We start from the raw sequence: 26,569 nt of genomic DNA, 5'->3' as shown, positions 1-26,569 counted from the left end.
GCGATTGATTTGGACGAGATTGACGAGGAGACGTAGGCGGCGGCTTAGATACCCCCTTTGGAAGAAGTACAGAAAGAAATGACATTTGGCTTCCCACATTATGGCTGACGAGTCAGTCTCTCATCGCCGAGAGGGCAGTGAAGTCTTGATCCGCTCAGTAACGGTGGCTAATGGGCATGAGGCACACTAGCCTTATCTGACAACATGTCGCCGAAGTCCTCGCGTTCGACGCTTCTGCGCGGACGAGACCTTGTTAACATTGGCAAGTTAGAGGTCAAGCTGATCTTCTCATCATGAGCATTATGAAAGTCTTGACCATCACGTCTCGTACAATGTGGCCATGTCCTCACTGAGAGTGAATGCCGGAAAGATCCGCCGGGTAGCCATTGCATGCACCGCTTGCCGGCAAAAGCGTCCTCGCGTAAGTCACGGCCTAAACGTTGAGATGCGACCCCGAGGCTGACGGGAAGTGGAAATGCTTGGGCTGTCGCCAGAGTATTGGTCAGAAGAGGCTGTGAAACTGGCCAAATCAGATGAAGATTCATGTGTCCTCGGTATCTTTCTACCCCCAGTGACACCTTAGCGCAAAAGCCTTCGACTGATACATAGTATATGATCGGGGGTCGTCAGGACTGAGTGGTAAAGCTACTGTCTTAGACATGTAGAGCAAAACCTATGTTGATGAGGTGAAGGTTAACTTTCGCACTTTGGGTATTAGTGTCTTTGCACGTCACGCTTGGCGACTTGGGGGCCATCGTGGCCACCTAATCGAGGACGGTGTTGGCCTAGTGAGACTTCCACAGCACCTTTATCTCTTTCAGTCACGTCCCGAGTGTCCTTCCATTGTTACACAAGACTATTCCCCAACCATACATTACTCTGAGATTTTCGACCTCGCACCAGCGCCCTGCTTTAGCGGCTTCATCAGGCCGTCAAGCCCTGTTGTCTTCGCCACCCCTCTTCTCTGACCTTCATCCGACCCCTCGCTTCTTGCGAGACAACGGCTGAAGCCTTCTTCGTGGATGCCACCCGAGACAATTATTCGATGTGGTCTTTGTCGAAGTAGCATTTTGTCTCGACGTACGTGGCCATTACTCTTCGTAGAGGGCATCGCCCCCAACCTGCATGGCACGCTCCGTCGTCATGTCTCTTTGACCCGAGAGACATGAGCGAGTGCCGGCTTGTACGATTACACAGTAGCGCCTATCTACAATCAGCCCCCACATCAACTGGCGTGCGATGCGAGTTGTGTGCAGCACTGCCAGCCTTTCCCCCCCTGAAGATGCCGATCTTCCTTGTCGACCTTGCTCCCAAGGCCAGTGACTTGACCTCTGTGATGTTATTGGTACATTTACCCGGGGCCAACACTGCGCCATGATGACCAATACTTATCGGTGTTGCTGGCACCTTTGTAAGGCTGGAAAATGTCGACTAGCAACCACAGAAGGGACCGCGGGGCTGACGACACCGCACAGGCTCTCGTGAACGGTGTCGACGCCTCACTGGTATCCGGCCGGAGTTGGCGGTAGCCGCGAGCAGATTGTGGTGCCCCTTCGACTTGCAAGTCCGTAGCAGATCCTTAGCATTGCGGGGCTAATTCGTCAAGGATGGCAACGCCAGAGAACCTCTCGCGTCAAGATTTAAGTGTTCATGAGGTATCATGCAGCGCTTTGTTTTTTCTCCCAGCTAAAGTCCTCTTCCATGTTTGCAAAGTCCTATCTTATCGGGGTCAAATTGGGCCAAGGATCTCACATACTTGCCACCCTGTGCATTTATGATTCAGAGCACCGTCGTAGGCCGGTTCTAGCCTCGTGCCATCCACGACAACAACTTCGTCTCCGGACTTTGCTGATGGCAGCAAGGCAGCGTCTTGGTCGGTATGAAGGGATTGTGAATCATCGGGATGATGATGTGGCAGTCATGCCCACTCCAATGAACGACGCTGCCAGGGTTCCGACCCGGTCTGAGGAAGAACACGGCCATGGACAATCAAATGACTCTGCATGCAAAGAAGCTGCAGCTGCGCCAGCGACGACACCCACAAATGGTAGAGGAGGCAGCAAGACCGCCTTCATGCGACGCTCGACCAGGAAAATGCACGAATTCTCGCACACTGTCATGCAGTTCCTTGACAACTGGTGGATGGAAATACTAAGCTGCGTCGCCATTATTGTAGCACTAATGGCCATCATTCTCACCGCCAATGCCTATCGCGACCAACCGCTCCCCAAGTGGCCACATGGCCTTTCTATCAACACGCTGATTTCCATTTATGTTGCTATACTCAAGGCAGCAAGGGCTCTGATTCTCGGAAAGGGCCTTAGCCATCTCAAATGGACCTGGTTTGGAATGACTAGACCATTGAAAGACCTTGGAGCCTACGATGATGCCTCAAAAGGTCCATTAGGGTCAATACAGTTATTGTACATTCTGTATGGACGAGATGTCATCTCATGCGTTGCAGCATTGATTGTTGTTGCCGCCACGGTCCTCGATCCGGTGGCTCAACAGGTCTTCCGCTACTACAACTGCCAGAGAAGCGATCCAGCAAACACAAACACATCTTCCAACGCCACGATTCCAAGGACCAACTCTCATGGCGTGCTCATCGATACAATGGGAGGGTTATTACCTCCTGGGCTTCGGTCCGCTATCAACGCTGGGGTCTTCGCTCCCGGTTCGATAGTACCTTTCGATTGCTCGTCTGGGAATTGCACGTTTCCTGATACATTCCACACCATGGGTTATGCCAGCACCTGCAGTGACGTGAGCAACGAAGTCCACGTCTCTAATGTCACTGTGCCGATGAACATCACAACGTTCATCGACTTCAATGGGACCCTTTTGAATGAAACAGACCTTGAAGATGTCACCATTGTCCGTTGCACGCTGCCTTCCGGACTAAATACAACTTTACGTGACATAGACCTGTTTCAGTCTGACGGCGAGCAGACACCCAGCCGTTACATGGTAATGGCTTACAACTACACGACGTCAGTTATGGAGCTCATTGTTGGACCCATCTACGTCGATCTGTCTCTGGATCGGTTTGAAGGTTGCAGCGACCCAAATAGTTGGCGATGCAGAGGCTACGGTGCGGCAAGATGTGCCATCAGGCCGGCAGTCTTCGCCATCAAGTCCTCGGTCGAAGCAGGCCGACTTAGCGAGAACATCACCTTTGCCACCGATCAGTTCAATCCGGCCGGGTGGTCGGCTAGCAGCACGGCACAGGTGTCGTGCCTCAATGCCACGCAAAAAGCATCACTGGGAGAACCCGGGTACGAGATTCCCTCCGACCTCGACTGGCTTCCATACAATGTGTCCTATCGATTAGGCGAATACGCGAGTTGGAATAACGGTTCGTTCATGACGGACGAGAGCATGTCAATCGTGCCGGCTGATTGCATTTACTCCTCCGAAGACCTGGCATATTTTGAATTAGACGAAGGCATGGGGTTACCAGGGTTCAACCCACCATTTTTTACAAGTTACTTTGACGTCTCCGTGTGGCCAGTTTCGGACTTTTGGGATGGAGATAATGTCGCACTGGCTTTCTACAACGACGGAAACATCTCATTCGACAGCGTTGACAGCATGTTCGCCAATATCTCTTCCAGCGTGACCACATACATCCGACAGCATGGTGACGTGAACTCATCCGCTCCAGCCCTTGGCAAGGTATTGACCACCGAGACGTGTATACATGTCCGTTGGCCGTTGCTTTCCTACCCAGCAGCACTGGCGTTCTTGACTATCTTGTTCTTTATGGCCATGGTAGCTCGGACAACGCAGGCAAAAGAGGGTATTAACCATGATCTCAAGGCTGATCCTCTGGCGCTATTGTTCCATGGACTGGACGAAAGTTTGCTGATGAAGGTGCAGGACCGAGGAGAGTGTGGTGAGGGAAGCAAGCTTAGTGAGCAGACGAAAGAGATGTTGGTCTCCTTTAGGCCAACCGATGAAGGTTGGAAGTTTGTTGGCGGGCGCACGGAAGAAGCGTGACAAGTGATGTTGTGCCCATCCTATTTGTAAGACCTAAACCAGACATATCTCCTGGGCCTTCTGATCGTCATGTCGCTGCCAAAAAGAGCCATCCATCTCACCATCTATGTAGCAATGGTCAATGAGACTGAATTGACGGGTAATCGGACCAGTCTCTCGAACAACAAATGGGATGTCGATACCTTGAAAGAAGCAGATCTTGTCATTTTTCTTCGCCTCGTGCGGGACACGCCCAATCCTACCCAACTGCGTCAACGCAAATCCCAAGCGTTGGTCACTGATGTACAACCGCCCAAGCACCTGCGATGTCTGCGTCTGAAGGCCTGCATCGGTCAATAGAGGTGCAAGATTGTTGAAATCATACCTAGGGGCAACAACTTTGCTTGCGTCTTCTAGTTCGGAGACCGTCAAGTAGCCCGGCCCAAGCCCTCGCTTTGGAGGGTTCGAAAGGCACAGTGTCCTCATGTGCCGCAAAGCCAGGGCAGCAGGTCCCTCATCAGCATATCCAGATTCCATCATTAGATTCAGGGTGTCGAAGGTGAAGTGAACTTGACACACGGCAAAATTGATACCTGGCTGAGCCAGTGCTCTGGCAAGCAGAGAGTCAACTCTATCAATGCTGTCCCACACGATGCAGCGGACGTATAGCTTCTGAGGTATGTTCTCCTTGTCTAAGCGCCACGGTGCAGAGTTGTCTTGGCCGAACTTGCTGGGTATCGTAAGCATGGCTTGCCGGTGAATCGTCGTTGATAGTCTTTGTGTTGACCAGTCGGGCACCCAAGACGCACCAGAAGGCGCACCCTTGATGGTGCGTCTTGGAAAACCGGTACTGCTGAGGAGGCTTGCAAGACCCTTGGTCTCTAGGATAAAGCGCGCGAGCTTTGTGTAAGCATGCTGATCGGGCGCATTGTAGTCTGGCTGAAGGTCTGGATGATTTGCAGCGTCTATAGGCAAAAGACCGAGCATACCAAAGATGTAGTCTCGACGATCGGTCGCCTCCGTTGAGCTTGATCGCGATGTCAACATTCGCAGAGCCCATTTCTGATAGTCTATGTTCAGTTTGCGCATGGATCGGAAATATTCCATCTGAGAGATTTTTTGAGAGATGCCCAACCACCGTGTGGGTGTATCGTTGTTCCAGAACGCCGAAGTTTGCTTGGGACGTGTGGCTAGTGGTCTGAGGAGCTCTTCGAGATTATATGAGTCCTCGTTTTTGGAGAAAGTGCGGTTGATTGAGATGATATATTCGTGAGGTATCCAGTGTTCACCATAGAGAAATGTTATAACATTTGCCAAGACGTATTCTTGTACGATCCAAACACGATTGAACCATGGCAAGCAGAAGAAATTGGCCAATGTTGTCCACGATGTGTCTCCAAGAGATGGCAGGCCGTTCGACACGAGGTCTTCTTCCTTTAGGTGTTTTGGAGGCGTTTTACGCGCCATTTCAATAATCTTATCACCAAGCTCGAGCATAGCCGGCACATCTTTGGCCCTCTCTGGCTCACCGAAGTAGACGATGGTAAGCTGGGCCTTGGAGAAGATGTCCTTCATGAGGAGGACCTGCTGGGCGCGCTCCTCAGGACTGTCTTGATTGATGCACACGGCATCGATCCATATTGTCTTCTCCAGGTCATCACTTTTCTGGATTTGAGCGAAGAGAGCGTGAACAGCGGCGGTGATAGGAAGCCTTTTGCCGTCGCATACTATAGCATGGGTAAGATCCCGTTTTCCCCAGCAATGTGAGATAGCGCAGTAGCTCGGTGGCTTCGCGATCGATGCTGGGATTAGGGAGCAGATGATAGCCGCTGTGCTATCCCAGCCTTGAAGATACAATAACCGGAAGTCTCCTGGCTCAGCAAGCTCCGACCATACATAGAGTTCCATTGTTGTATGTGGCGGAGGAAGCGAAGGAAACGAGGTCCCAATAACCGGTTGAAGCTGCAACAGCAATCATTGTGTTGATCGTCGCCTTATCTGCGAACAGTGTACAAAGACAGATAGGAGAGGTGCAAGACATGGTATAGTCACTTAGTCTCGTATTCGGCTAATTTTGACGCCCCATGTTTTCATGGGGAATGGTCATGTCTCATCCTCGTGGACATTGCCTGGTCCTTTGGCGAAGGCGGTTTTGGCCGCGAGTTGCTGTAGAAAGGCAAAACAGCCAGACAGACATCTCCGCTCCAATGTGTCTCGAGGATGCCTCTCCCTGTGGAAAGGCAGGTGTGACGACGTTGAATGACTAGATTACTGAATGTCCAACTCGTATGGAATTCGAACAAGTGGAGCGTGTGTGGCTCGCGTAACCTGCCTAATGGTACGCTGGATGATGCAAAGCAACCGAGAGTGACAAGTGACAAAGTGATAAATACTCGTTTCTAGTACCTTTCTAAACCGGTCAGGCTCTCAGTACATGGTAAGTACTCTATGTGATATTTAGCACCAGGGCGCGGCACTATATATGTCCCGACGGGCCATTAGAGCCTCCGCTCGATCCAATTTTGCCCAAGCGATGTCCAGCTGCACGGACCAATACAAAAAGAACATTCGACTCTTCGTTGCCGCATAGGCGAGAAACGCCTGCGATCTCGGGCGCGACTGGGACTTTCCGGGCACGATTCCCACTTTAGTTGTGATTGATCTACGGTTGGTCACACCACACTCACGCCATTTGCAAAACCTTCTTTCCAAGGCTCACCACCAGCCTTGCCAGGCACGCACGCAATGTCACAACGAAGCTAAGGTAAGTACCAGTATTTAAATGCTTCAAAGGTAGGTACAATGCCACAATGCAGCCTCTCTCATTCCTCCGTGAAATCACATCTTCTCACAGCCACTCCGAGTTCAACTTACAGCACAGCTATTGTTCAGGAGGATTCATCACGCACGGACCGTGGGATACGAAATGTCAGGATCCCGACCGAAGACAAGCACACCATGAAAGTACTGCTCGTCCTGGCCCACCCGGAGCCTCAATCCCTCACATCGTCCCTCAGCCATGTCATAACCCAGCAACTCGAGTCCGAAGGCCATGAAGTCCGACACGTCAGACCTCTACGCCATGCACTGGAAATCCCAAATTGATCGCGACGATTTCCCAACTTACGATAAATCCCTGCCCCTCAGGTCGGCGATAGCCTCATACATGGGCCACGCCTCGCACACGCTTACAGCCGACGTTGTCGCTGAGCAGGAGAAACTTCTTTGGGCCGATTTCGTCATACTCCAATTTCCACTGTGGTGGTACGGTATGCCGGCCATCCTAAAGGGCTGGTTCGACCGCGTCTTCTCATGTGGTTTCGCATACGGCATTGGCGAGCACAACGACAAGCACTGGGGTGATCGGTACGGCGAGGGTGTGTTCAAGGGCAAGCGCGCGATGTTGGTCGTCACGGCTGGCGGCGACGAGTCTAACTACCAGGCGCGTGGGATCTGTGGGCCGATTGAGGACTTGTTGTTCCCTGTCAATCACGGTATGCTCTTTTACACGGGCTTCGACGTTCTGCCGCCCTTTGTGGCATACCGTTCCGATCGCATGAAGGAGGCTGAGTTTGAGCATCAAGCTGAGAAACTCCGTAAGCGGGTGCAGACATCAAGCAGCACAGACCCTATTCCGTATCGACGTCAGAATTTCGGCGACTATGATATTCCGGCATTGACGCTACGTGATGACATCGATAGTGGAAACCAGGGGTTCCGAATACATCAGAAAGACTCCGGACGATGAGCCGAGCAACACTTAAGCGAGATGTATGAACAATAGCCATTGTGTACCAGCAGAGATGGCATCTAGGTACTACGTCCATTCTGGCCTGTATTCGACTTAGGAAAGTCAATAAAAAAGTATGAGGATCGCCGATAGGTTGGGGTTACTGGGGTGGCCGACGAGGTGATTTTAACCTCGGTCTTTGGAGCAGACTGCTCTCTGTACAGTAAGTGGGGTGGAAGGGGGTTAGGCGGGTTTTGCAGGGTTCCCCACAAGTTTCCTGGTTTCTGGGGGTGATTTTCTGGTCCATCATCCAACGTGGCAGCCAATATAACTGTTCTTGGTATCTTGTTGGCAAACTCTCCATAGGATGAGGAAGACAAGTGGTCTCATAGCCATCATGTTCACAGAACAAGCCACTTCGGTGTTCCCCCGACGCCTCCAGACTCTGGCTCACCAAGCATTCGGTAATGGTGTGGTCGAAATAGATCGTAGCAGATATGCTGCTTCATTTCTGGCGGTTGCCATCGTCGCATACATTATCTATCAGACGTTTATCCATCCTCTGGCGAAGTTTCCCGGTCCAGTCTCTGCACGTTATGTCCCGTACTGGAGGAACACTCGATATTGGCGCGGCACATGGCACGAAGATATTCTCGATGTGCATCGCAGGTACGGTCGAGTGGTCCGGATTGCACCAAACGAACTATCTATTGTCGATGGCGAGGCAATGAAGCACTTGTATGGCCATGGCACTTCATCGACAAAGACACAGTGGTATGCTACCTGGGACCCACCGATCCCGGACGCCGTCGCATTCTTCTCCGCTCGCGACCGAAAGATACATGCATTCCAACGGAAACGGGTCTCTGGAGCATACGCGATGAGTTCGATCTTGAGATACGAACAATTCATACAGCAATCCCTCGATGAGCTTCTCCTGAAGTTCGCGAAGTACGCCACGGCTGATAACAAGGTTGACCTCGCCAAATGGACGAATGCTTTCGCCTTCGATGTCGTCGGTCAGCTAGGCTTCGGCGCGCCATTGGGGCACGTGAAGACTGAAAGCGACGTGATGAATCTTCGCAGGATCATCTTTGATATGTTCTATATGAGCGCTGGTATGGGGCACTATTACTGGGGTATCAAGGGTTATTACTGGGGACAGATGAAGATATTCACTAACAAGTTTACGACAAGCTTGCTAGAGTTATTGGGCCAGAAAAACGATATCGTGGAATTCAACGTATGGGGTGTCGCACGTGTGAAAAGTCGAATGGACGCAGAAAAACGAGGAGAAAAGGGACGGCCAGACATGCTGGCGCATTTCCTGAATATGAAGCGAGCAGATGGCTCCCCGGCTAAATTCAACGAAGTCCTCGCGGAGGCTCTCAATCTCGTGTATGCAGATCCTACATGTTACGAAATTCCTACTAACGAAAATTGTCTACAGTGGTGCCGGAGCCGACACAACATCTATCGCAATGCGAGCTTGTGTCCATGCCATTTGCCTACGCCCGCAAGTCTACCGAAGATTGCAAGCCGAGATCGATGACTACTACGTCGCAAACGACCTCAAATCTGGTATTACTTACCATCAGACCCAAAGCCTTCCTTATCTGGTCGCTGTCTGTAAGGAGGCCATGCGACTTCTGCCCTCGATCGTTTTCCAGCTCCTTCGTCACGTCCCGGCGGAGGGCATGTATGTTGGAAAGCATTATATTCCTGGTGGCTCTGAGGTTGGAATATCGCCAATGGCACAAAATCGTGACCAGGATATTTGGGGGCCTGACGCAGACGACTTCAGACCGGAACGATGGCTGGAGAGCGAGGAAAGGACTAGGTTTTTGGACAGTTACAACATGACCTTTGGTGGAAATGGGCCACGAATGTGCGTTGGAAAGAACATCGCCCTGGTAAGTTCAATTCCCAACACAAATTGATCGCTTGAATCTCTTGGCTCATTGAGTCATTGACTGTGTCTAGGTGGAGGTACACAAGTTCGTCGCACAGCTTTTCCATCATTTCGATGTTCAGGTTTCAAATCCTGACAAGCCCTGGCATATCACGACTTATTGGTTTGCCTACCAACACGATTTCTACTGCAACATCACGGCTAGGCCCGAGTTTCCACTTTTGGCAAACGAGGTACCCAGCGAAGAACAGTAGTTGCAATGTTTGATATTTTCTCTCCTCTTACTATATAGTGTTGCAAAAGTGTTTCCCAATATCTTTGCAGAAGCGACGAGCAATCGAGGGAGGCGTTCTGAACCGCGGTCATTCGTTGGACTGCGGGATTAGGCAGCCACGAGATCTTTGATTCCGCCGACGCTGATAAGATCTCGTGTTGTTGCAGACTTTGCCGTACAGGGCAATTCATCGTCCTACTTATCAGACTTCGGGAATGAAATCAGTCTACAAAACTAGCATTTTATCGATACCTAGATTCATGTTCGCAATCGCTGCCGGCATAGGCGTCTCCATTGGCCGAGTGGAAGCAATATGTGAACAGCAGTCGATGAAGCACCAATGAGGCCTTTCCTGAGTATCATAACCTTGTCTGCGGTTGGTGCCATCTCCGATGATTACAGTATCCCTTTGGTACTTGCAACTAAGCTTCTTTCGATTGCAAATGCAGTGTGGGGTAATAAACAGAATGGAGAAGATGGAGGAATAGATAGGGGCTAAGGGGCTAACTTGGGGTCCACGTGGAGGTGGGAAAATGCCCTGTAGCCTCAGGCCTCTCTGACCTTAATAATTTGAAGTTTCCAGCAAGCGCTTTTCACAGCGATCGTCATTGGGGAGCATACTTACCCCGACGCTCATGGGTTCGGAAAACGAAAGTTCAATTTGGGGCGTACTAATGTGGTACGAAGCCGTTCTAAAGCCATCCTCGCGGCCGTTGGCAAGCCCCGATGGAATTCCGTGCCCCAATCAACACCACGAAGTTCCCCGCGACGCAATTGACTCCCCCAGTCCATCACGACCCGTGCAACCCGCACCCCAGCGAGCAAGTCCCCAGCCAGCAGGACCCGGGGCCTCGGTCATTTCCGCTTTGTCTTTTGCCGTCGGCATGGCATGAACTCGTGACAGTGAAGCTGGGTTGCTTCCCACGATGCTCATCTGTCGAGCTGAATCTCTTACAGTGCTCGCGGTGCGCAGTTCTTGATCTTTACCGCCTCGACCGCTTTGCCAAATTATGCTCGGCGTTTTGAATTTCCCAAAGCCGGCCAACGAGCCCAGAAATCACGTCTGCAAATTCTGCTCAAAGGCTTTTTGTCAAACAGTGTGCATGATATGATACATTGAATTCTCCGCTTTTCTACAACTACCTGTGTACTTACCACGTATTTATAGGTGAGAGAGGCATCATTTACCCACTTCCTACAACGTGATTTACCCACTGATCGAGACCTCGTCGTCGCCCTCAAACGCTGGTGTAACAAGGCGCTGTCAGACCATTGAATGGTGCGGGAAGCCCTCGCGTAATCTTGCCGTTTGACACTTTTTCAAGCGAGCTGAGCACTGCGTTCGTCATCAGCGAGCTCGTATGCGTACACGCCTGTCTTTCCTGGTTCGGAGCTGACCGTCCTTTCAGATACTTTCGAGAGGCCATATGGCTGCAGATACTGCAGCCGCTCCTACAGTCGCAGGTGGTATATCCCTGGCCTCAAAGCATTGGACCGCTCAACTGACATAGCCGTGATATCAGTGACCTTGTTGTTCGCCATGAGAGGACTCTACATTCGGACAAATATGACAATGACCGCCACCTATCGCTTCCTGGCACGACGCCGCGACGCGACCTTGGTAGGGAAATCATCCCTGCCCAGAGCATCAGAGATCAACCTGCGCCGTTGCTCGTCACAAAGCCTCCAGGAACTACGTCGGCTCCCGCATCCATGGACCAGCTTCAGGAAACTCGACACTCGGACGTGATATGTGCGCCAGCAGTGACAGCCAGCGAATATTCCCAGAATGTTCCCAGTCACAATCGCGAGTACAGAGAGTCTTCCGGATACTTCTTGAATGACAGCGCCGACGTGTTTGACACATTCCAACCTTTCGACTTCGTGAGTCCATTCATGGATTTTTCGTACAATTCTCCGGGATTGGCATTGCTAGATGGCGAATCGTCTCTCCCTCAACTTCCAGGAACTCCCCATCGACTTCTCCAGCCATAGCCCAGCTACCAACCACGTTAGATCAGGACGGAGACAAGGCCAATCCAGTGCTTGGTGTGTGGGACGAGACAGGGTCTCCCAAGAGCGTGATCGCGTCGCTACTGAATGTCACCGACACGGGGCTATCTGTGCCGGAGATCTCAAGGTCGCCGCCAATCAAACACTCTGCGTTCGTTGTTGGAGAAGACACGTGGAAACTTCTACTGGCCGATTTAGCATCACGTTTGCCCGGAGTCGCAGTCGATCAGGATCGCTTTCCGAGTGCACCAGTGCTTGAGAAGCATCTGAACAGCTTTATGAACTCTTTCAACATGCACCTTCCAATATTTCACATACCTACGTTCGATCTCGCAAGCAACCCATCGCCCTTGATCCTTGCCATGTGCGCAATCGGTGCCTTGCTCCTTCTGGATCGACCCAACGCTGGCTTGTTGTACTCTCTGTCACGGAAAGCGTTGAGGTACAAGCACCAGCGAGCCGAACTAGAGCTCCCCAGTGTATTCTGGGATTGGTCCAGACCTTGCGAAGAAGAGGTTCCCCCAGCATGGTCACCACTTTGGGACACCCAGACCGACCTATTACTTACTTATTTCGGGGCGTTCTGCGGTGATCCAGAAGCTGTTGTGAGGACAATGGAGGAGATTGGATCGCTGTCTTGCGTGAGCACCTCTGCTTCGGGGCACTGACATTCGCTCACCTGGAACAGACATACCATTTGAGACAGGCTGAACTAGGTCCTTCCTCTTTGACAGCAAAGCCTACAACGTGGAATAGCTGGGCGGAACGGGAATGTACGAAAAGGCAGGTCCACTCGTCCATCTCTGAAGCTCTCAATATTCTGGAGCATCCGCTGACAACCTGGAGTCATTGCAGATTGCTTTGCGGCATATTCATTATCAGCAGTCTTCTCACCATAACCTACGGTATTTGTCCAGGGTTTTCCGTCTTCCAGCATGGCGACCTGGAAATGCCCGGTGAGCAATCGTTATGGGATGCTTCGACTGAAGTAGAATGGCTGGAGCGAAAACGCAACCTGGAACAGGATGATGCCCCTGCTGTCACACTGCGCCTTGCCGTGAGGTGGGCATTGGACGGCCAGTCGCCTGATTCACTTGAGCACACCCGCTGCTCTAGATGGTCTCCCTTCATGGCAACGGTCACAATGCACGGCGTCAACACTTTGGTGTATCACGTCGCGGATTTTACTCATCCCCAGGATGTTTCTCCCGACACTCATCCCCTCCATGGGACGCCGAAGTCGCACGTTGTGTCCCATATGGAAGATGCTCTTGGGAGGTGCTACGATATGATCGTTAGTGCAAGAAATGGCTCGAGCTCCGTCTCCGGCGATGCCAAAAGCCCTCTGCTATTCAACAGCCTTGCGCTTCTTCGTGTTTGTTACATTCGAGCGTTCACCAACATCAACAGTATGGATAGGAATATTCTGCTGCGCCGGAGTCGCAGCGAAATGCTCGAAGCCATACGTCAGTATGCAGTGAAACCAGTCCCGCGAAGCGCCCTGCTTGCCCGAGTGGTGGCGCACGTGCCTTGGAAGCCTTCGAGGTCCCCATTAGAGCAGGGGCTTTGTTGCTACAAAAGACCGCTGCGTTGACCTGGAGCATCGAGCATGCAATCGCTGGTTGGGACGTCGGTCAGTGAAGGCACCATCGCGCGTATTTTGCCGTCTTGCTAGCTTTCTAATTCATGTGAACAGGACTCTTCGTGACGAAGTGGTTGTTTGACCTAGAGATGCTTCTCGGCAAACAAGAGACAATGGACGATGTCGAACTGGACATCTTGAGCCGAGTGCAAGAAATGCTTCCTGCAGCTGGTATCAAGCTTACTCCAGGAAGGCATTGTCTGGCGGCAGAGTTGGCTAGGCTTTGGGCAGCGTTTTATGGCAATACCTGGGTTTGGGGAGGTAAGAGACGCATTCCTCCACATCACTGTCGCTGTCATTTGCTTCACGCATCCACCTGTGGTACAGTCGTTGCCCATGTCTCACTCCCTGCACATGCCCTCTTGCAGCGACACCAAGGAAGAAATAGCTGACATAGGAATGATAGTAACGCCTCGGATCGGCTGGGTACTCAGGGAACTTGGCGAAGTGTTCGAGAAACAACACTCCCAATTCCGGGCTTGAACAGCCTTGCGATTCAGCACTGCTCTACCCACCAAAGGGGCCGACTCGCTGGCTGACAAAGCCACAATATGATTTCTGCACATGAGGCCGCTATGCGCGAAACAAATTGCTTGAATCATGTCTGGATAGTCCACATACTTTCAACGCAGGAAATCGAGCCACAGTCATGGATGTCAGTCCTGAGAGCTACGGTAGGTGCTCCACGACCCGCACATGCCCCTAATTTCACAGTCCCTAAAGAGGGTTCCAGAGCGCGTTTGGAGCAAGAATGAGCTTGGCATGAACTATGCTCCAGGCACTACCCCCCACTTTCCGGAAAGGTGTCCTGCTCACTAGCGCCTGGATGAAGGATCTCAAGTGTCAAGGCTACTATGTATGTCGCTCACAGTCTTGTACATTTGCATAGTTGTCTCTTCATTCGCTTCGCCATTGTTCACTCCTGCTGCCACAAATGTCTTTCAGCCTGGATCACCCCGACCTAGGCACCGTCATTGGAAATGACGGCCCCAAGGTATCACGTTTTTTCGGTGTCCAATACGCAACCTTGGAAAATCGGCTTGCCAATGCACAACTGAAGACTTACTCAGGTCATGGCGACGTCATAGCTGAGAAGCATGGGTATGTGGTTATTGATCCTATATCGAGCAAGACTGCTAGCAAGGACGGTACTTACGCCGAAGAATAGGCCGTCCGCCATATCTATGCCGAACGCGTGCGACATGGAACATATGTTCATCCAGCAGACTCTACCCCATGGAGAGTTCTCTTACTCCGACACCGAGTGCCTCAATCTGAACGTGTTCGTGCCTAAAACGACCAGGAAAGACCTTCCTGTCTTCATGTTCATTCATGGAGGTGGCTTCGCAATCGGCTCAAACGCATGGCCTCAATATGACCTTGCAGCCTTCGTAAGGAGGTCCGTTGAGCGAGACACACCAGTTATCGCTATCAATATCAAGTACGTCGAGGTCACCACGCCTGAAGACGGGGCTGATGTTTCTTCCCCAACAGTTATCGCCTAGGGGTGTTTGGGTTTCTGACCTCGCAGGAATTGCGCGACGCTGGATTCTCCTCGAACAACGGGCTGAGCGACCAGCTTGTAGCCATCAAATGGGTGCAAAGGTACATCGCTGGCTTTGGTGGCGATACCCAAAACATCACTGTGGCGGGCGAAAGTGCAGGTGCAGGTGCGTAACCCTATGCCTCGAGATTTCCAAATTTGACACGGAATGTAGTGTCTGCACTCCTTCATGCAACGCGAAAAGACGGCCTGTTCAAAAGGGTTATGAGTATGGGAGGCACACCCCTCCTATTGAAGCCGCTTCCAGGTTTTGTTGCGGAAGCCACCTACAGTTCCGTGGTCGATCAGCTTGGTCTAGCATCCCTGACCGCCGAAGAACGCGTCCGGGCTTTGCTCACGATCAGTGCTGAGGACGTTCTTTCCAAAGTTCCACCGTCAGCACCGCTGATGCCTGTGGTGGATGGCAGCGTAGTACCAACACCATTCACGTTCTCAGATTATGCCAGCATCTCGACTGGTCAAGGCTGTGAAAGCCTGTTGATTGGCGATTGCGCCTTCGATGTGAGTATCCCAACTCCAAGATTCGCCTCTCACGGTGTCCAGCTGACCATGTTGTGGAATTAGTCATCGATTTTGTTCTACATGCTACATGCGCGTCTACCCACCCTCGTTAGCGACTTTCACAAATCAACAGCGAAATCGCTGGCAGACCACCCGGAAGTCCGCTCAGAGTTGTTGAAAGGGTACGGCATCGGAGAGGAAAACGACCCGAAAAACCTGCAGAGTATCCTGGAGTTCGCCCACGACATCGGTTTCTACGCCCCTGCCGTCGAGATCGCCAAAGCCTGGCCGCAGAAAGCATATCTCTACCACTTCAATGAAGTCAACCCGTGGGATGGGCGCTGGAAAGGATTCTCGAGCCATATCTTCGATGTGGCTTTGCTCTTCCAAAATTATCAAGACATGTTGTCGAAGGAACAGCAGGAAGTAGCGCTCAAGTTCTGTGACGATGTGCTTGATTACGTCTCCGGCAAGGAACCATTCCCAAGCTTCAAGTCTGGCGAAGGAGGTGCCAGGGTGTATGGACCAGGTTCTCTGGGCGCCAGGTTCATCCCAGGTACGAAGAGCGAGGATGTTGGGAGGCGGTCGGTGCTACTTCGTCTTTCCGACAAGGTCGGACTGGACACCTTGTCGCACGTATGGGACATGTTCATGATAGGTCAATAAGCCGGGCTCTCTTAGTATGAAGCATTATTGAGTGGAAGAGTCTTGAGCATATTCCTGCCCCCAGTTAAAGCTATAGCGAGAAATGGCCAGAGCCATATTTTAGCTGAAGCGAGGCATCAGATGTACAAATACCGTCAAGGCAATCAGGAACAGACCTCTTTTACGTGTATCAGAATTCTAGGGTTTAAACTGACACAATTCTGTCCTACTTGTTGGCCAGGCTCGAATTTATGCCTCCACCTGGAACATCCATGCACTACAGTTCTGCTTCTGATAAGTGGAGCCGTCGAGCCCTCAAAGGGCATAGCTTCCTGCAACGTGGGGGAATGCGAAACCCCCCAGACTTTCATACCCATTGGCCGTTTTCATCTGACCATTGAGGTTAGTCCTCAGAGAAGGAGGGCTATCAAACAACATCTCAAACACTCATATGGATTATCACGAACTCGGAGATGTCGATTTTTGACCAAAATACTGTATTTCTATATCGCAACGAGCCTGGACGGCCGAATGGGCGCACATAGGGCGGCCAGCCAGAGCGACGCCTTACTATGGTATGTCTGTCCGTCACTGACTCACCGTCCTTCTGCCGTGCCCATTGCCATTGCCGCCATTAGTTCCTTTGCTGCTGCCACTACTGGAATCACGACCGCCTGCACTGGCAGGTGTGGTCGCAACATTAGACATTACAGCAGCAACAAGGCTCGTGGCGGCACCGCCCGGCCGACCTGTCCGTCTGCCATGAGACTCGCTTGCTTTCAATGCTTCCTCAACATAAAAGCCGAAGACATGACGGTACAGATCTCTGAGCCAATTGAAACCGTATACGCAGCTGGTCATACCATGCACGGCTCGACCCACTTCAATGGCATTGATTCTGGCTCGCTCGCCTAGCGTGCCGGCAACACCTAGATTGCGAAAACTCGAATCATTTGCGATGGTTTTGCGGTAGTTCTCTAGGAGAGCAATCTGCCACGCTTGATTTCCGAATGCGTTGTCCGGTAGGTTCTTGACAAAGTTTGGCAAAGAATTGAGGTTGGGATCAGCCGAATTTCGAGTGTAGCCTCGTCCGGTGGCTAGGGCAGCCTTAACAAACAAGGTTTTCAAGAGGATCAGTGTCGGATCCTCGGCTGGAGTACGTACTGTGGACGTTGTAGTCGCCGATGCAGGGTTCATACCTTCCGAGACAGCAGAAGCCGGAAGGGACAGCACCGATGAGTTCGAAGACCATCTGGGATTATTTGCAGTATTCGGTGCTGGATTAGCGGAGTGAGTTTGTCGGGCGGGCGGGTTCGGTGAGACTTGTCGTTGCACGGGAGCGGGAGTCGATGATGCTGAAGAACTGGATATCCTCGATGCCTCTTCTGCACCCAGGATGAGGATATTAGGAATAGGTGCTTCGTCTGGGGAGATGGTTGTGACAGTATCCTCAAAGATGGTGGTCGGCGTTTCTGGAAGCAGTTTGGGGTTGCCATTGTCATCTAGACCAAAGCCAGATCGTTTCGCTTGATTGAAAGCCTGCGTGAACGTCGTCTGACTTGGTCTTGGGGTACCTCTCTCAGGCCGAATTTGTGTCCAGCCCTCTCTGAACAGATCACATAATTCCCAACAGGCTTGTATGGCCGACCCCAGGAGCTCTTCATCTGGCTTCTTCCCTTCGCGTCGACTCTGCCGAAGACTGAACAGCATCTCAGCCAATGACCAACAAGCCCCTAATAAGGAATCAGTCTCCTCCGCCATTTTCGCCTTTTGTTTCATTAGTCGGTGACATAAGGTGATATAAAAGTCCAACGTCCTCTCACGAAATGCTTCTGGTAAGCTCCGATCGTGGGTGTTGTATAGGTGATTGTTGAGCTCGAAACTAACCCTCAGAACTGAATCGGCTGTTTCATTGTCTCGCACTCTTACTTCAAAGAGGGTTTGACAGAAATCTCGACAGAGATCAAGGGTGGGCCGCGAAGAGTTGTGGGAAAAGGAGCCAGGGGTATTATCGTCTCGTGTGTTGTATAGATTCTGGCATAATTTCCAGCATGACTTCCAGGCTTGCTCTTGCATGTCCCCACGACCGGAGAAATTGAATATCCGCTCGCGGTGGATGTGGCTTAGACTGGCCAGCGTATTGCACAACGTCCAGCATTCGGTCAATGCGTTGCGCAGAGCATTGATCTCGGCTTCAGCATCACGAAGGATATGGGTGTCGAATCGGCTTTCTTCTCCGGTCTCGTCAGTGCTTGGATGATCAGTGTCATCACCTTCCAAGATACCTATGAAAGCGTCAGCTCCTTCGATTGAACATTTGGGGACCTACATACTGGCAAGGCTAGAGCCAGGTCGACTCAGGGAGCTAAGGTCTTGTCTCGTCTGGGCTCTGGGTGTCCGTGACCAGTCATGAAGTGGAAATGCAGGAAGTGAGGTTTGTAGGGGAGTAGGAGGCAGTGGGTGTTCGTGAGCCTGTTTCGGTACAATGTCAGATAATTACGCTGAAGCGAGATTGGTCACAAACCCTGGCAGGTGGTTTAAGCTCTGGACTCACGGGCTTCGTAACGGTGGCATCCGAAGCAAGAGAGTCGGTCGAGTCTGCTCTTGCTCTCTCGGTATCCCTCTGCTGCCTCATCGAAGAGTCTGCTGCGTTCTCGTCCATGGCCTTGGGTGTCTCTGCCCTTGAGGGGACTCGACCCTCGTCTTCGGATTCAGAGGCTTGTTCAATGGGCTGGGCGAATGTGAATCAACATCAGCTCGATACAACGTCTTCGCAACAACATACAAATTTGCCGAATCCCGTGGGCACATGAATGACCGACTGGGGTTCTGTCTCGTCTTCCAATCGCCCGTGGAGCTGCTTTTCCACAGCCGAGCCGGTGTCAACCTGTCCGACCGTCAATTGCGCATTTTGAGAACTCGGCCTAGAACGTCACTCACCCTCAAATGAGTCGCGAACTGCTGCGACAATACTACCCGAGGAGATGTCACTGCTGGCGTCTGTTCTGCGCTGGTGGTGGAGGGCGTCTCTCCTGTACCGCTCTGTTCATGTTCCTCCTCTTCTACCTCTTCGTCTACGTCTTCAAAGTTCGTCACGTCCGAATTGACTGGAGATGGAGCAACTGGGTTTTGTGGAGAGGTGATGTAAGTAGCAGGTGGTGCTCTGAGACGACTCTCCAGCGTGGCAGTGTTATTCTTCTCAGTAGCAGACCTAGTCGACGTCAGATAGCTCCCTGCTCGACACAGTCCAGGCAAACACTCACATTGGTCGCTCCAATGCTGCAGCACTCCTGGGTCGCGGCGAGTGTGGATGGTCGACAAAGGGCGAAAAGGCAGAGATCAAAGGATTCGCGGAAGGACTGAACCCCAGTGGAGCTCTCACAGCCATCATCTCTGCGCACTGGCTTCAACGTCCTGCAGCACCATCCGCCCTTCCGCTAAGGGTGACTGGACGTAGTGCGAAGGGGTGTGGCTTTGCTTGGGTAGGGAGATGTGGTAGATGACCCAACAGTAAACACAGCAAGGCAGACTGGATGTCGACACTAGCAAGAGCAAATGGTATGTCCTCGTTATGGTAAACACTGCTCAAGGTAGTACGGAAGTGTCGCGGCCGTCGAAGAGGTCGCGTGCGGCGATGCTGGCAAGCAGTTGACGTCCAGATTGGAGGCGAGGAAAGGAGGATAATCCAACAGCATGCGCCAGACCACAATCAACAAGACCTCGCGGCCGCATAGACAATAAAGAGTCTGCGACTCACCGCAGGGACGTGGTAAACAGTAATTGGAAGGAGGATCAGAAAAAAATGTCGAAAGAGGTTCTCAAGGTGATGGAGGTCGGAATGCCGGAGAAGTACCTGTGGTGGAGGCCTGATATCCAGTGTTAACAGTGTAACAAGAGTGAGCTAGGACATTGTAAATCTGGCACATGATGGTACTAGTTGCATGATGCATCGTTAGGCTTGACCTAGCTTGCTATGCCACTGGTGAGGTTAGCTTTACAATGGTTCCAGCCGCACAGAATAGCTATGGCATTCAAAAAAGTGGGAGCACGGTTCCGGGGCCGATTGTGGATGATGGTCAAAAACTCGTGCCGCGCCTAGCCTGAGAGAAGAGTGTGATGCTAAAGGCAGTGGCATGTGAGGCCGGTGGTTTCAGGAGGAGCCAGCGCGTCGAGCAGAGAATGTGAGTGGTAGGAAGCACGAACGAGGTGGTCTAAAGCTCGAGTAGTCGTTGGCTGCATAGTGATGGAGGGGCAGGAAACGGTTTATCCCAAGTCGTCGGAGATTTTGGGGCCCAGCATTTTGGGGACTTGGGGACGGGAGAAGCACAAAAGATCCCTGTTAGCCACGAGTTCGCGGGAGGGTCGAAGCTTTGACGGCCCGGTAATGGTGGTGGTGGTGACAGACGATGCGATGATAGGTGGTAGGGTTGAGGCGTGCGTCAAAAGTGCCAAAAGTTGCAGAAGATCACAACGAGAGAAAGATGTGATTCGAGGAGCAAAGGGGTGGAGGATAGCTAGAAAGAGCAAGACGCAGTTTAGTCAGGCATCAAAGCCTCAAAGGTCGTGATCTAAGCGCCGAAGAATGACTTAGAGATGCGGCTTGGTACAGGGGTGGAAGGGACCAAAATACGAATAGGATGAAAGAGGAGCAAGATACAACCGGTGGATAGCTATATCAGTGCCATACCAGCTTCACCCAATCGCAACACCCCTCATGCTGCAAGTAAGCGCCCGGCATACAGAATGGCTTGACGCTTGATTGGTCTGACGGTCAAACAGCTGCCACATCATGAAACCGATCTTTGAACTTGAAACTTGAAAGAATGTGCAGGCAGCTTCGGGTTAACGGACTCTCGCATCCATTGACAATGGTGGTAGCTGACTAGGCAAGCACCAGGTGAAGCCTCTGCTTGTCGACAGCTAGAACATGAAAAAACGCTCATACAAAACAAATCATTATATCACAACAAGTCATTAATGCTAGCGTGGGCCTCTCTTCTCCTCAAGAGCCTCATCATAATCAGGATGCCGCAATTCATGGCCCCCAAAACACCTTGCTTGAATGGAAAAAAGCATCGTAGCCCGCTGGCATGTGGAAAAGGTTCATAAGGTCGCGTCTGCAATGACCAGCATCACCGAATAGTCATCTGCTTTGCCATTGCTCCACCTTTTCCAACACCGCCTTCCCTGGACGCGGACGCATTGACACCCGCCTTTCTCTCGAAGACCTTCCAAAACTTCAAGCTCTCGTCGGCAGCTAGGTGGCATGTTAGCGTCTCTCGCTTATGTACCGAGCTTTGGTGTCAGACTTACCTGCTGTAGCCAGCATCTGTCCATCTGGGCTCAGACAGCTGTGAAGGACTCGGGTCTCGTGTGCTGGAATCTCCACGTTGCGTACCAAGGTCGGATAGCTCCAAATGCTCAGCGAGTTGTCTGGGAAGCCGCTGGAGCTCACCAGCTCCCGGTAGTGGTTGCTCCACTTGAGGCTTGTCACCTGTGATCCGGTGTCGATGCTGTTGACTCTGGCTCCTGTAGTCGTGTTCCAGAAATGAATGTGGCGATCGTACGAACCGCCACCGGTTGCGAGAAGGTTCAATTGCCATGGGCACCAGCTAAGAGCCTTGACAGCAGCACGGTGGTTCTTCTTGGCGAACTTGGGAGCGGCGAGTGAGCGAGCGTCCCAGATCGAGACAAGGTTGTCATTGCCGCCAGTAGCCAGCTGTGCACCGTCCGATCGCCACTCCAGTCCGCAGACCTCGGATGTGTGGGAGACCAGTTCGGCGACCTTGTGTTGAGCCACTCGGACATCGTGGTTGAAGACGAGGCCGCTGCGTGCTCCAGTGGACAAAGTGTGCTTGTTCCAGCCCATGACACCGACGCGGGTTTCATGGCCGAACATGCTGCGCAGCTTGGAGCCTTCTTCAACATCCCAGATTTGAACTTCTCCAGAGCCGAGGCCGACACCGACGTAGGCGCCATCCCCAGACCACTTCACACTGCTCACGTAGGTATCAGCTGGGGCCTCTAGTAGGCAGCTCACGGTGCCGCTGTCAGCAGACCAGACATAGACATTGCGCTCAAGTCCAATGGCAACCTGGTTACCTGAGCTCCAGTCGAGCAGGTTGAGGTAGTAGTCATCGACAAGGCCAGGGGCATCCAGCACACGTTCTGGTGCGGATTGAATTCGTCTGCGGAATTGTGCTGATTGAGCACTGGCTTGCTTCAAAGGACGGTTGTATTGGGAGCGAAGGTCGATAGGCTTGGAAGATTCCGGAGCCGCAGGCTTGAACTCGAGAATTCTCTGGCTGGTGGAGATGCCACAGGCTGAAGCCAGCGAGGCCTCGTAGGCATCAGAGTCTCGGTCTGGTCGAGTGTATGACGAAGAGGTGTTATCATCTTCCAGCCCGAGGCTCTCGAGCGCTGTTGTGATGTCTGCATCTGCACCGCGGGCCGAGATGTCAAAGGCACTAGCAGCGTTTGCCAGCACCACAGATCCGTCAGCGCCAGCAGTTCGAGGCCGAGTGTTCTCGTCGGCCTTGGCCGAACCTGCCGTAGCCAGACCGGCACTTGCAGCACGGTTGGGAATGAAGCGGTCTGCCGCATTGTGTGGAAGTCTGATGGTGGTCTTGCCCACTCTTGATCTCAGAGCCGTCTCTTTCCGGGCCTTTTCTCTTGATGGAGTAGCAGTGGTCGCCGGCCCAGTTCCAGTCAATGTCCAATCAGTGACACCAAGGTCAAGTGATTTAGGAGAGTGTCGTCCCTTGGCAATGTTTGACTTGGGAGAGTTTGCGTGGGCAAACTTTGATACTGATCGGGAGACTGATCGGGACAGGAAGATAGAAGGCTCGGATTTGTGAATGGACTGTTCTTTCCGTAGAGGAGTGGAAGGAGAGGAGTGTGCAGAGACATTGATAGGGGCGCTCGTTGTTCTGAGTCTGGGTGAAGGGGTCAAAGGCATTCTGCCACCTGCAGTCTTTGAGGAAAAGAGGCCATGATGGCTCTTCAAAGGTGTTGACACTGATGCAGTTGCCATTGTGAATGATTTGTTGTTGATCGAATTGACAATCTAATGTTTCGATCGAAGTCCTCTGGTGAACCGAGAATCAATCAAGATCTCGGGGGTTAGTAAGTAGTCGATTAAGCAATCAGTACTTGTCGAGTAAGTCTGTGCTTGGGTCCAGCAATTCAGTGAGGTATCTCAAGAATCTCAACCGAATGGATCCTGAGATGCTGTTGTCGTAGTGTTGCAAGTTAGTATGTTCGCTGTAATTGTTGGATGATTGAATAACCGAGCTTTGCACGGCAGTAGGGTGTAGTCGGGGGTTCGACCAAAATCTAGCAGATGCAAGTATAATGATCTAATGGACTGAACGCTATGCACGAGCAAGGATGTGTAGTAGAGGAACAGATGTTCGTGAGGAGGATGGAGGAGGTTATGGTATGGAAAGGAAAGGAAAGAGAAGAGAAGAATGAAAATCCGCAGCCTGAAATAGTATTTACGGCCATGTTGACAGGGCAACTGCGATGCTCTCCAAATCCAAATTATGTCATTTCATTTCTCTACCTACTAGTAGGTATTATGTCAGCGCCAAGTCGGCAATCATCTCGGCTAAACCTTACTCAGATGGTGCATTTGCGGTGGTTGGAACTCTAACCGCGACATCTCACTTCTTCTTCACTTTTCCCCTACTAACGTCGGCAATGCCTAGGACTTGACTCAATTCTCAACTGCATCGTCTTACGATCTAAAGTGTTGCCAACAGTCACTTCGACCTGGCAGTAAGGCTTCACTGACCTTTTGATCAGGACAAATGGCCGGCCCCCGAGTCTAGCCGACCACCAACCCCTTCTCTTGTTTCTCCTATCAGTTTCTTGCCTATGATGGCACAGCCCTCACCACAACCTCAACCCAATATCTTGCAACCATCACCTTTATCCGGCAGCTCCGCTTATTGGAACGGCATATCTGCGAGAGCCACCGGATCTGGTACCAACACGCCAACTGGCTCCACTTACCTGATGCCTACCAGTCCTGCCAAGAACGCCCTCCCTTCCAAGGATGCTTTGAGGCCCAAAATCCTCAAGACAACCGGTCAAAAACCGGCATGTCTGGTCAATGCCTCCGTCACGTATTGTGGCAATGAACAGATCTATGCCTTTGGTGGCTTTGATCAGTTCACAGACGAGGTGTATAATCACGTGCTGAGGTTGAACCTGAAGACGCTAAATTGGGCGCTAGTGGACAATTACGGAGACATTCCTGGTGTGCGGATGGGCCATTCAGCTTCGCTTTACCAGGGTGACAAACTCCTTGTCTACGGTGGAGAGAACGAACATCGGGAATACTTGTCTGATGTTGTCATTCTAGACCTCAAAACACATCACTGGACTCAACCAGATGTCCAAGGTCCAATCCCAAAAGGTCGTGCCAGACATGCCGCTGTCGTCTATGAAGACAAATTGTTTGTCATTGGAGGTCTCACAGGTGAAGCTAATTACATCCTCGACGACATATGCTATCTGGATCTCAAGACATGGACATGGTCCAAGACATGGAGTTTCGTCCAGAGATTCGACCACAGTGCCTGGATCTGGGGCGGGCGACTTTGGGTGCTGGGCGGCCTCGGTGTCGACATGGAACGGCCATCCGAAATATGGTGGCTCGACCTGAAAGGCAGTCCAGCTCTATCTGGCTCTGGAAGACAGTACTCAACAATGGGACGAATGACTGCCACTGGTCGACAAGATCCATGGTTACAACCCAGCAGGGCCGACCGTATCGACACATACGTGGCGAACTCAGGCAGCGTCCACATCCGCTCCTCACGTCGCGAGAAACCGACCGCACCAGGTGCAATTTCATCCCTGAAATTCGTCTCTGGCCCTCACGTGCCGTTACAGTCCTGCGGCACGCATTTCCACGTCTGCTCGTCAGGCGTCCTCCTCGACTTCGTCACCCCATCGTCCACCATCCGCCACAACGAATGCAACTTGTCATCCCTCGAGCTGGACTCGCTCAGATGGCAGCGCCTGGTAGAAGGCCCCGAGCTCTTCCAACCCGGTTACAAGTGGCATTACTGTACAATCAATGAAGACGGCACCAAAGTCTGGCTCCTCGGTTCTCCTGCAGAAGACCCCGCAGCAACAAGCCAGGACCTGCAACTGAGCGAGATTCTAGCAGTCGATCTAAAGAGATACGGCCTGCTCGGCACGCAAGACTCCACTCTGTCTTCCGAGCAAAACCGCATCCTCGCATCTGAACGCCAAACTGTCCACGCCGATCCCTTCACTACTGGTGCAGGTCTTGGCTCGGACTTTGCCAACATTTTCGACCAGCCGCCCGAGTCCAACAGTCTCAGTGACTTCACCATAACAGCCAACATAGAAGCTCTCGACGACGATGCCGTCTCCGAAACCGGCTCTGCCTCTCAGGCTCGTTTCTCCTTGAACTCGACTAGCAGTCAGATGTTCGTGTCGGAGTCCTCCAACATCTCTCAACCCATCCACGTGCACAAAATGATCCTGCAAGCACGCTGGCCGCATTTTCGCCGTCTCTACGCCTCCAAAATGGTCGAGTACCAGACGTCGCGCCTGCACATTCCCGAACCATATTCTGTCGTCCGCGCATTCCTCTACTATTTGTACACCGATAGCATCGCCCCACATCCTGTGTTCTGCAAAGACCTGACCGACGTGGCTGGCATGTTGGTTATGGCAGACCTGTACGATATGCCGAAACTGCGTCTGCTCTGCGTGAACCGCCTATCGCGCGAGATTGACATTGAGAACGCCGCCGTGATTTGGGAACGCGCGGGACGCACCGAGGAAGAGTGGTTGAAATCCCGAGCAGCTCGATTCTGTCTGATGAACTGGGGCCGCGTCGTAAGGACCGAAGCGTTCAGAACTCTCAGCCGCCCGAAGCTTATGGAACTTTGCGAAGTCGTCGATACGGAAGGCAGGGTCGTTGGTGGTGAGGAATTGGACGACGCTGGCATCGATGGCTTTAGTGTCGCTGGGTCTTCTAGGCACCGCAGGCGGAGTCATCGGCCTAGCGAGACTGCAGACGAGACGGAAGGTGATGATGAGGATGGGATGGATATGAATTGAGCTGCATCGGGTTCGAGGAACGTATGCATCACACGGCAGCACAGCAGCACAGCAGCAAAACAGCAAGGATGGCTTAAATTGTATCTTTCAATGCAAGCAAGCCAGGGACTATGGGAAACAAAGAGCTATTCAACACATGGCATGAAAACAGGTTGTATGATAATCGAAAGGTATTAGCATTAGCGTCAGCGTCAGCATGG

General features: G+C 52.0%; 9 protein-coding genes across 9 annotated transcripts; 6 read left to right on the top strand and 3 right to left on the bottom strand.

Moving 5' to 3' along the window:
* Positions 1-1,920: 1,920 nt before the first annotated feature.
* EDD37DRAFT_653268 (uncharacterized protein) lies at positions 1,921-4,002 on the top strand (the record flags this gene model as incomplete). The annotated part of the gene is made up of 1 exon (XM_062818544.1): positions 1,921-4,002. One exon carries the CDS (start codon positions 1,921-1,923, stop codon positions 4,000-4,002), a length of 2,082 nt encoding a protein of 693 aa, XP_062666850.1.
* A 33-nt stretch (positions 4,003-4,035) lies between these two features.
* Positions 4,036-5,889, bottom strand: EDD37DRAFT_653267 (heterokaryon incompatibility protein-domain-containing protein; the record flags this gene model as incomplete). The annotated part of the gene is made up of 1 exon (XM_062818543.1): positions 4,036-5,889. The coding sequence occupies one exon, from the start codon at positions 5,887-5,889 to the stop codon at positions 4,036-4,038; it is 1,854 nt and encodes a 617-aa protein (XP_062666849.1).
* Positions 5,890-7,033: 1,144 nt separating this feature from the next.
* Positions 7,034-7,729, top strand: EDD37DRAFT_612416 (Ribosyldihydronicotinamide dehydrogenase; the record flags this gene model as incomplete). Its single annotated transcript, XM_062815355.1, has 1 exon — positions 7,034-7,729. The coding sequence occupies one exon, from the start codon at positions 7,034-7,036 to the stop codon at positions 7,727-7,729; it is 696 nt and encodes a 231-aa protein (XP_062666848.1).
* A 379-nt stretch (positions 7,730-8,108) lies between these two features.
* EDD37DRAFT_659458 (cytochrome P450) lies at positions 8,109-9,877 on the top strand (the record flags this gene model as incomplete). Its single annotated transcript, XM_062819041.1, has 3 exons — positions 8,109-9,109; positions 9,162-9,624; positions 9,695-9,877. 3 exons carry the CDS (start codon positions 8,109-8,111, stop codon positions 9,875-9,877), a joined length of 1,647 nt encoding a protein of 548 aa, XP_062666847.1.
* Positions 9,878-12,040: 2,163 nt separating this feature from the next.
* Positions 12,041-13,677, top strand: EDD37DRAFT_139529 (uncharacterized protein). Its single transcript, XM_062809536.1, has 4 exons — positions 12,041-12,551; positions 12,599-12,693; positions 12,766-13,543; positions 13,607-13,677. Exons 1-3 carry the CDS (start codon positions 12,189-12,191, stop codon positions 13,502-13,504), a joined length of 1,197 nt encoding a protein of 398 aa, XP_062666846.1. The 5' UTR covers positions 12,041-12,188; the 3' UTR covers positions 13,505-13,543; positions 13,607-13,677.
* A 673-nt stretch (positions 13,678-14,350) lies between these two features.
* On the top strand, positions 14,351-16,531 carry EDD37DRAFT_139531 (carboxylesterase-like protein). The gene is made up of 5 exons (XM_062809537.1): positions 14,351-14,653; positions 14,721-14,993; positions 15,047-15,222; positions 15,271-15,617; positions 15,681-16,531. Exons 1-5 carry the CDS (start codon positions 14,487-14,489, stop codon positions 16,281-16,283), a joined length of 1,566 nt encoding a protein of 521 aa, XP_062666845.1. The 5' UTR covers positions 14,351-14,486; the 3' UTR covers positions 16,284-16,531.
* Positions 16,532-16,633: 102 nt separating this feature from the next.
* EDD37DRAFT_139516 (uncharacterized protein) lies at positions 16,634-20,063 on the bottom strand. The gene is made up of 6 exons (XM_062809535.1): positions 19,526-20,063; positions 19,203-19,473; positions 19,048-19,149; positions 18,787-18,993; positions 18,596-18,734; positions 16,634-18,547 (listed from the first exon to the last, which is right to left on the bottom strand). The coding sequence occupies exons 1-6, from the start codon at positions 19,651-19,653 to the stop codon at positions 16,851-16,853; spliced, it is 2,544 nt and encodes an 847-aa protein (XP_062666844.1). The 5' UTR covers positions 19,654-20,063; the 3' UTR covers positions 16,634-16,850.
* Positions 20,064-21,394: 1,331 nt separating this feature from the next.
* On the bottom strand, positions 21,395-23,295 carry EDD37DRAFT_653263 (WD40-repeat-containing domain protein; the record flags this gene model as incomplete). Its single annotated transcript, XM_062818542.1, has 2 exons — positions 21,395-21,519; positions 21,576-23,295. 2 exons carry the CDS (start codon positions 23,293-23,295, stop codon positions 21,395-21,397), a joined length of 1,845 nt encoding a protein of 614 aa, XP_062666843.1.
* Positions 23,296-24,001: 706 nt separating this feature from the next.
* Positions 24,002-26,406, top strand: EDD37DRAFT_139403 (RCC1 and BTB domain-containing protein). The gene is made up of 2 exons (XM_062809534.1): positions 24,002-24,014; positions 24,069-26,406. The coding sequence occupies exon 2, from the start codon at positions 24,141-24,143 to the stop codon at positions 26,367-26,369; it is 2,229 nt and encodes a 742-aa protein (XP_062666842.1). The 5' UTR covers positions 24,002-24,014; positions 24,069-24,140; the 3' UTR covers positions 26,370-26,406.
* Positions 26,407-26,569: the final 163 nt, after the last annotated feature.

Source organism: Exophiala viscosa (assembly GCF_022695815.1).
Source record: "Exophiala viscosa unplaced genomic scaffold EDD37scaffold_11, whole genome shotgun sequence".
NCBI classification, from domain to species: domain Eukaryota; kingdom Fungi; phylum Ascomycota; class Eurotiomycetes; order Chaetothyriales; family Herpotrichiellaceae; genus Exophiala; species Exophiala viscosa.
Note: the sequence above shows the minus strand (reverse complement) of the source record. Positions and strands in the feature narration are given on the sequence as shown.

Excerpts from the sequence above, each read along its gene's own strand:
- EDD37DRAFT_139529 (XM_062809536.1), top strand. The coding sequence starts at position 12,189 with ATGAACTCTTTCAACATGCACCTTCCAATATTTCACATACCTACGTTC. Across the intron at positions 12,552-12,598 it reads AGATTGGATCGCTGTCTTGC|ACATACCATTTGAGACAGGC; the intron begins GTGAGCACCTCT and ends CACCTGGAACAG. Across the intron at positions 12,694-12,765 it reads GAACGGGAATGTACGAAAAG|ATTGCTTTGCGGCATATTCA; the intron begins GCAGGTCCACTC and ends GAGTCATTGCAG.
- EDD37DRAFT_139531 (XM_062809537.1), top strand. The coding sequence starts at position 14,487 with ATGTCTTTCAGCCTGGATCACCCCGACCTAGGCACCGTCATTGGAAAT. Across the intron at positions 14,654-14,720 it reads GTCATAGCTGAGAAGCATGG|GCCGTCCGCCATATCTATGC; the intron begins GTATGTGGTTAT and ends GCCGAAGAATAG. Across the intron at positions 14,994-15,046 it reads GTTATCGCTATCAATATCAA|TTATCGCCTAGGGGTGTTTG; the intron begins GTACGTCGAGGT and ends CTTCCCCAACAG.
- EDD37DRAFT_139516 (XM_062809535.1), bottom strand. The coding sequence starts at position 19,653 with ATGATGGCTGTGAGAGCTCCACTGGGGTTCAGTCCTTCCGCGAATCCT. Across the intron at positions 19,474-19,525 it reads GCAGCATTGGAGCGACCAAT|GTCTGCTACTGAGAAGAATA; the intron begins GTGAGTGTTTGC and ends GACGTCGACTAG. Across the intron at positions 18,735-18,786 it reads AGCTTAAACCACCTGCCAGG|GCTCACGAACACCCACTGCC; the intron begins GTTTGTGACCAA and ends GTACCGAAACAG.
- EDD37DRAFT_139403 (XM_062809534.1), top strand. The coding sequence starts at position 24,141 with ATGATGGCACAGCCCTCACCACAACCTCAACCCAATATCTTGCAACCA.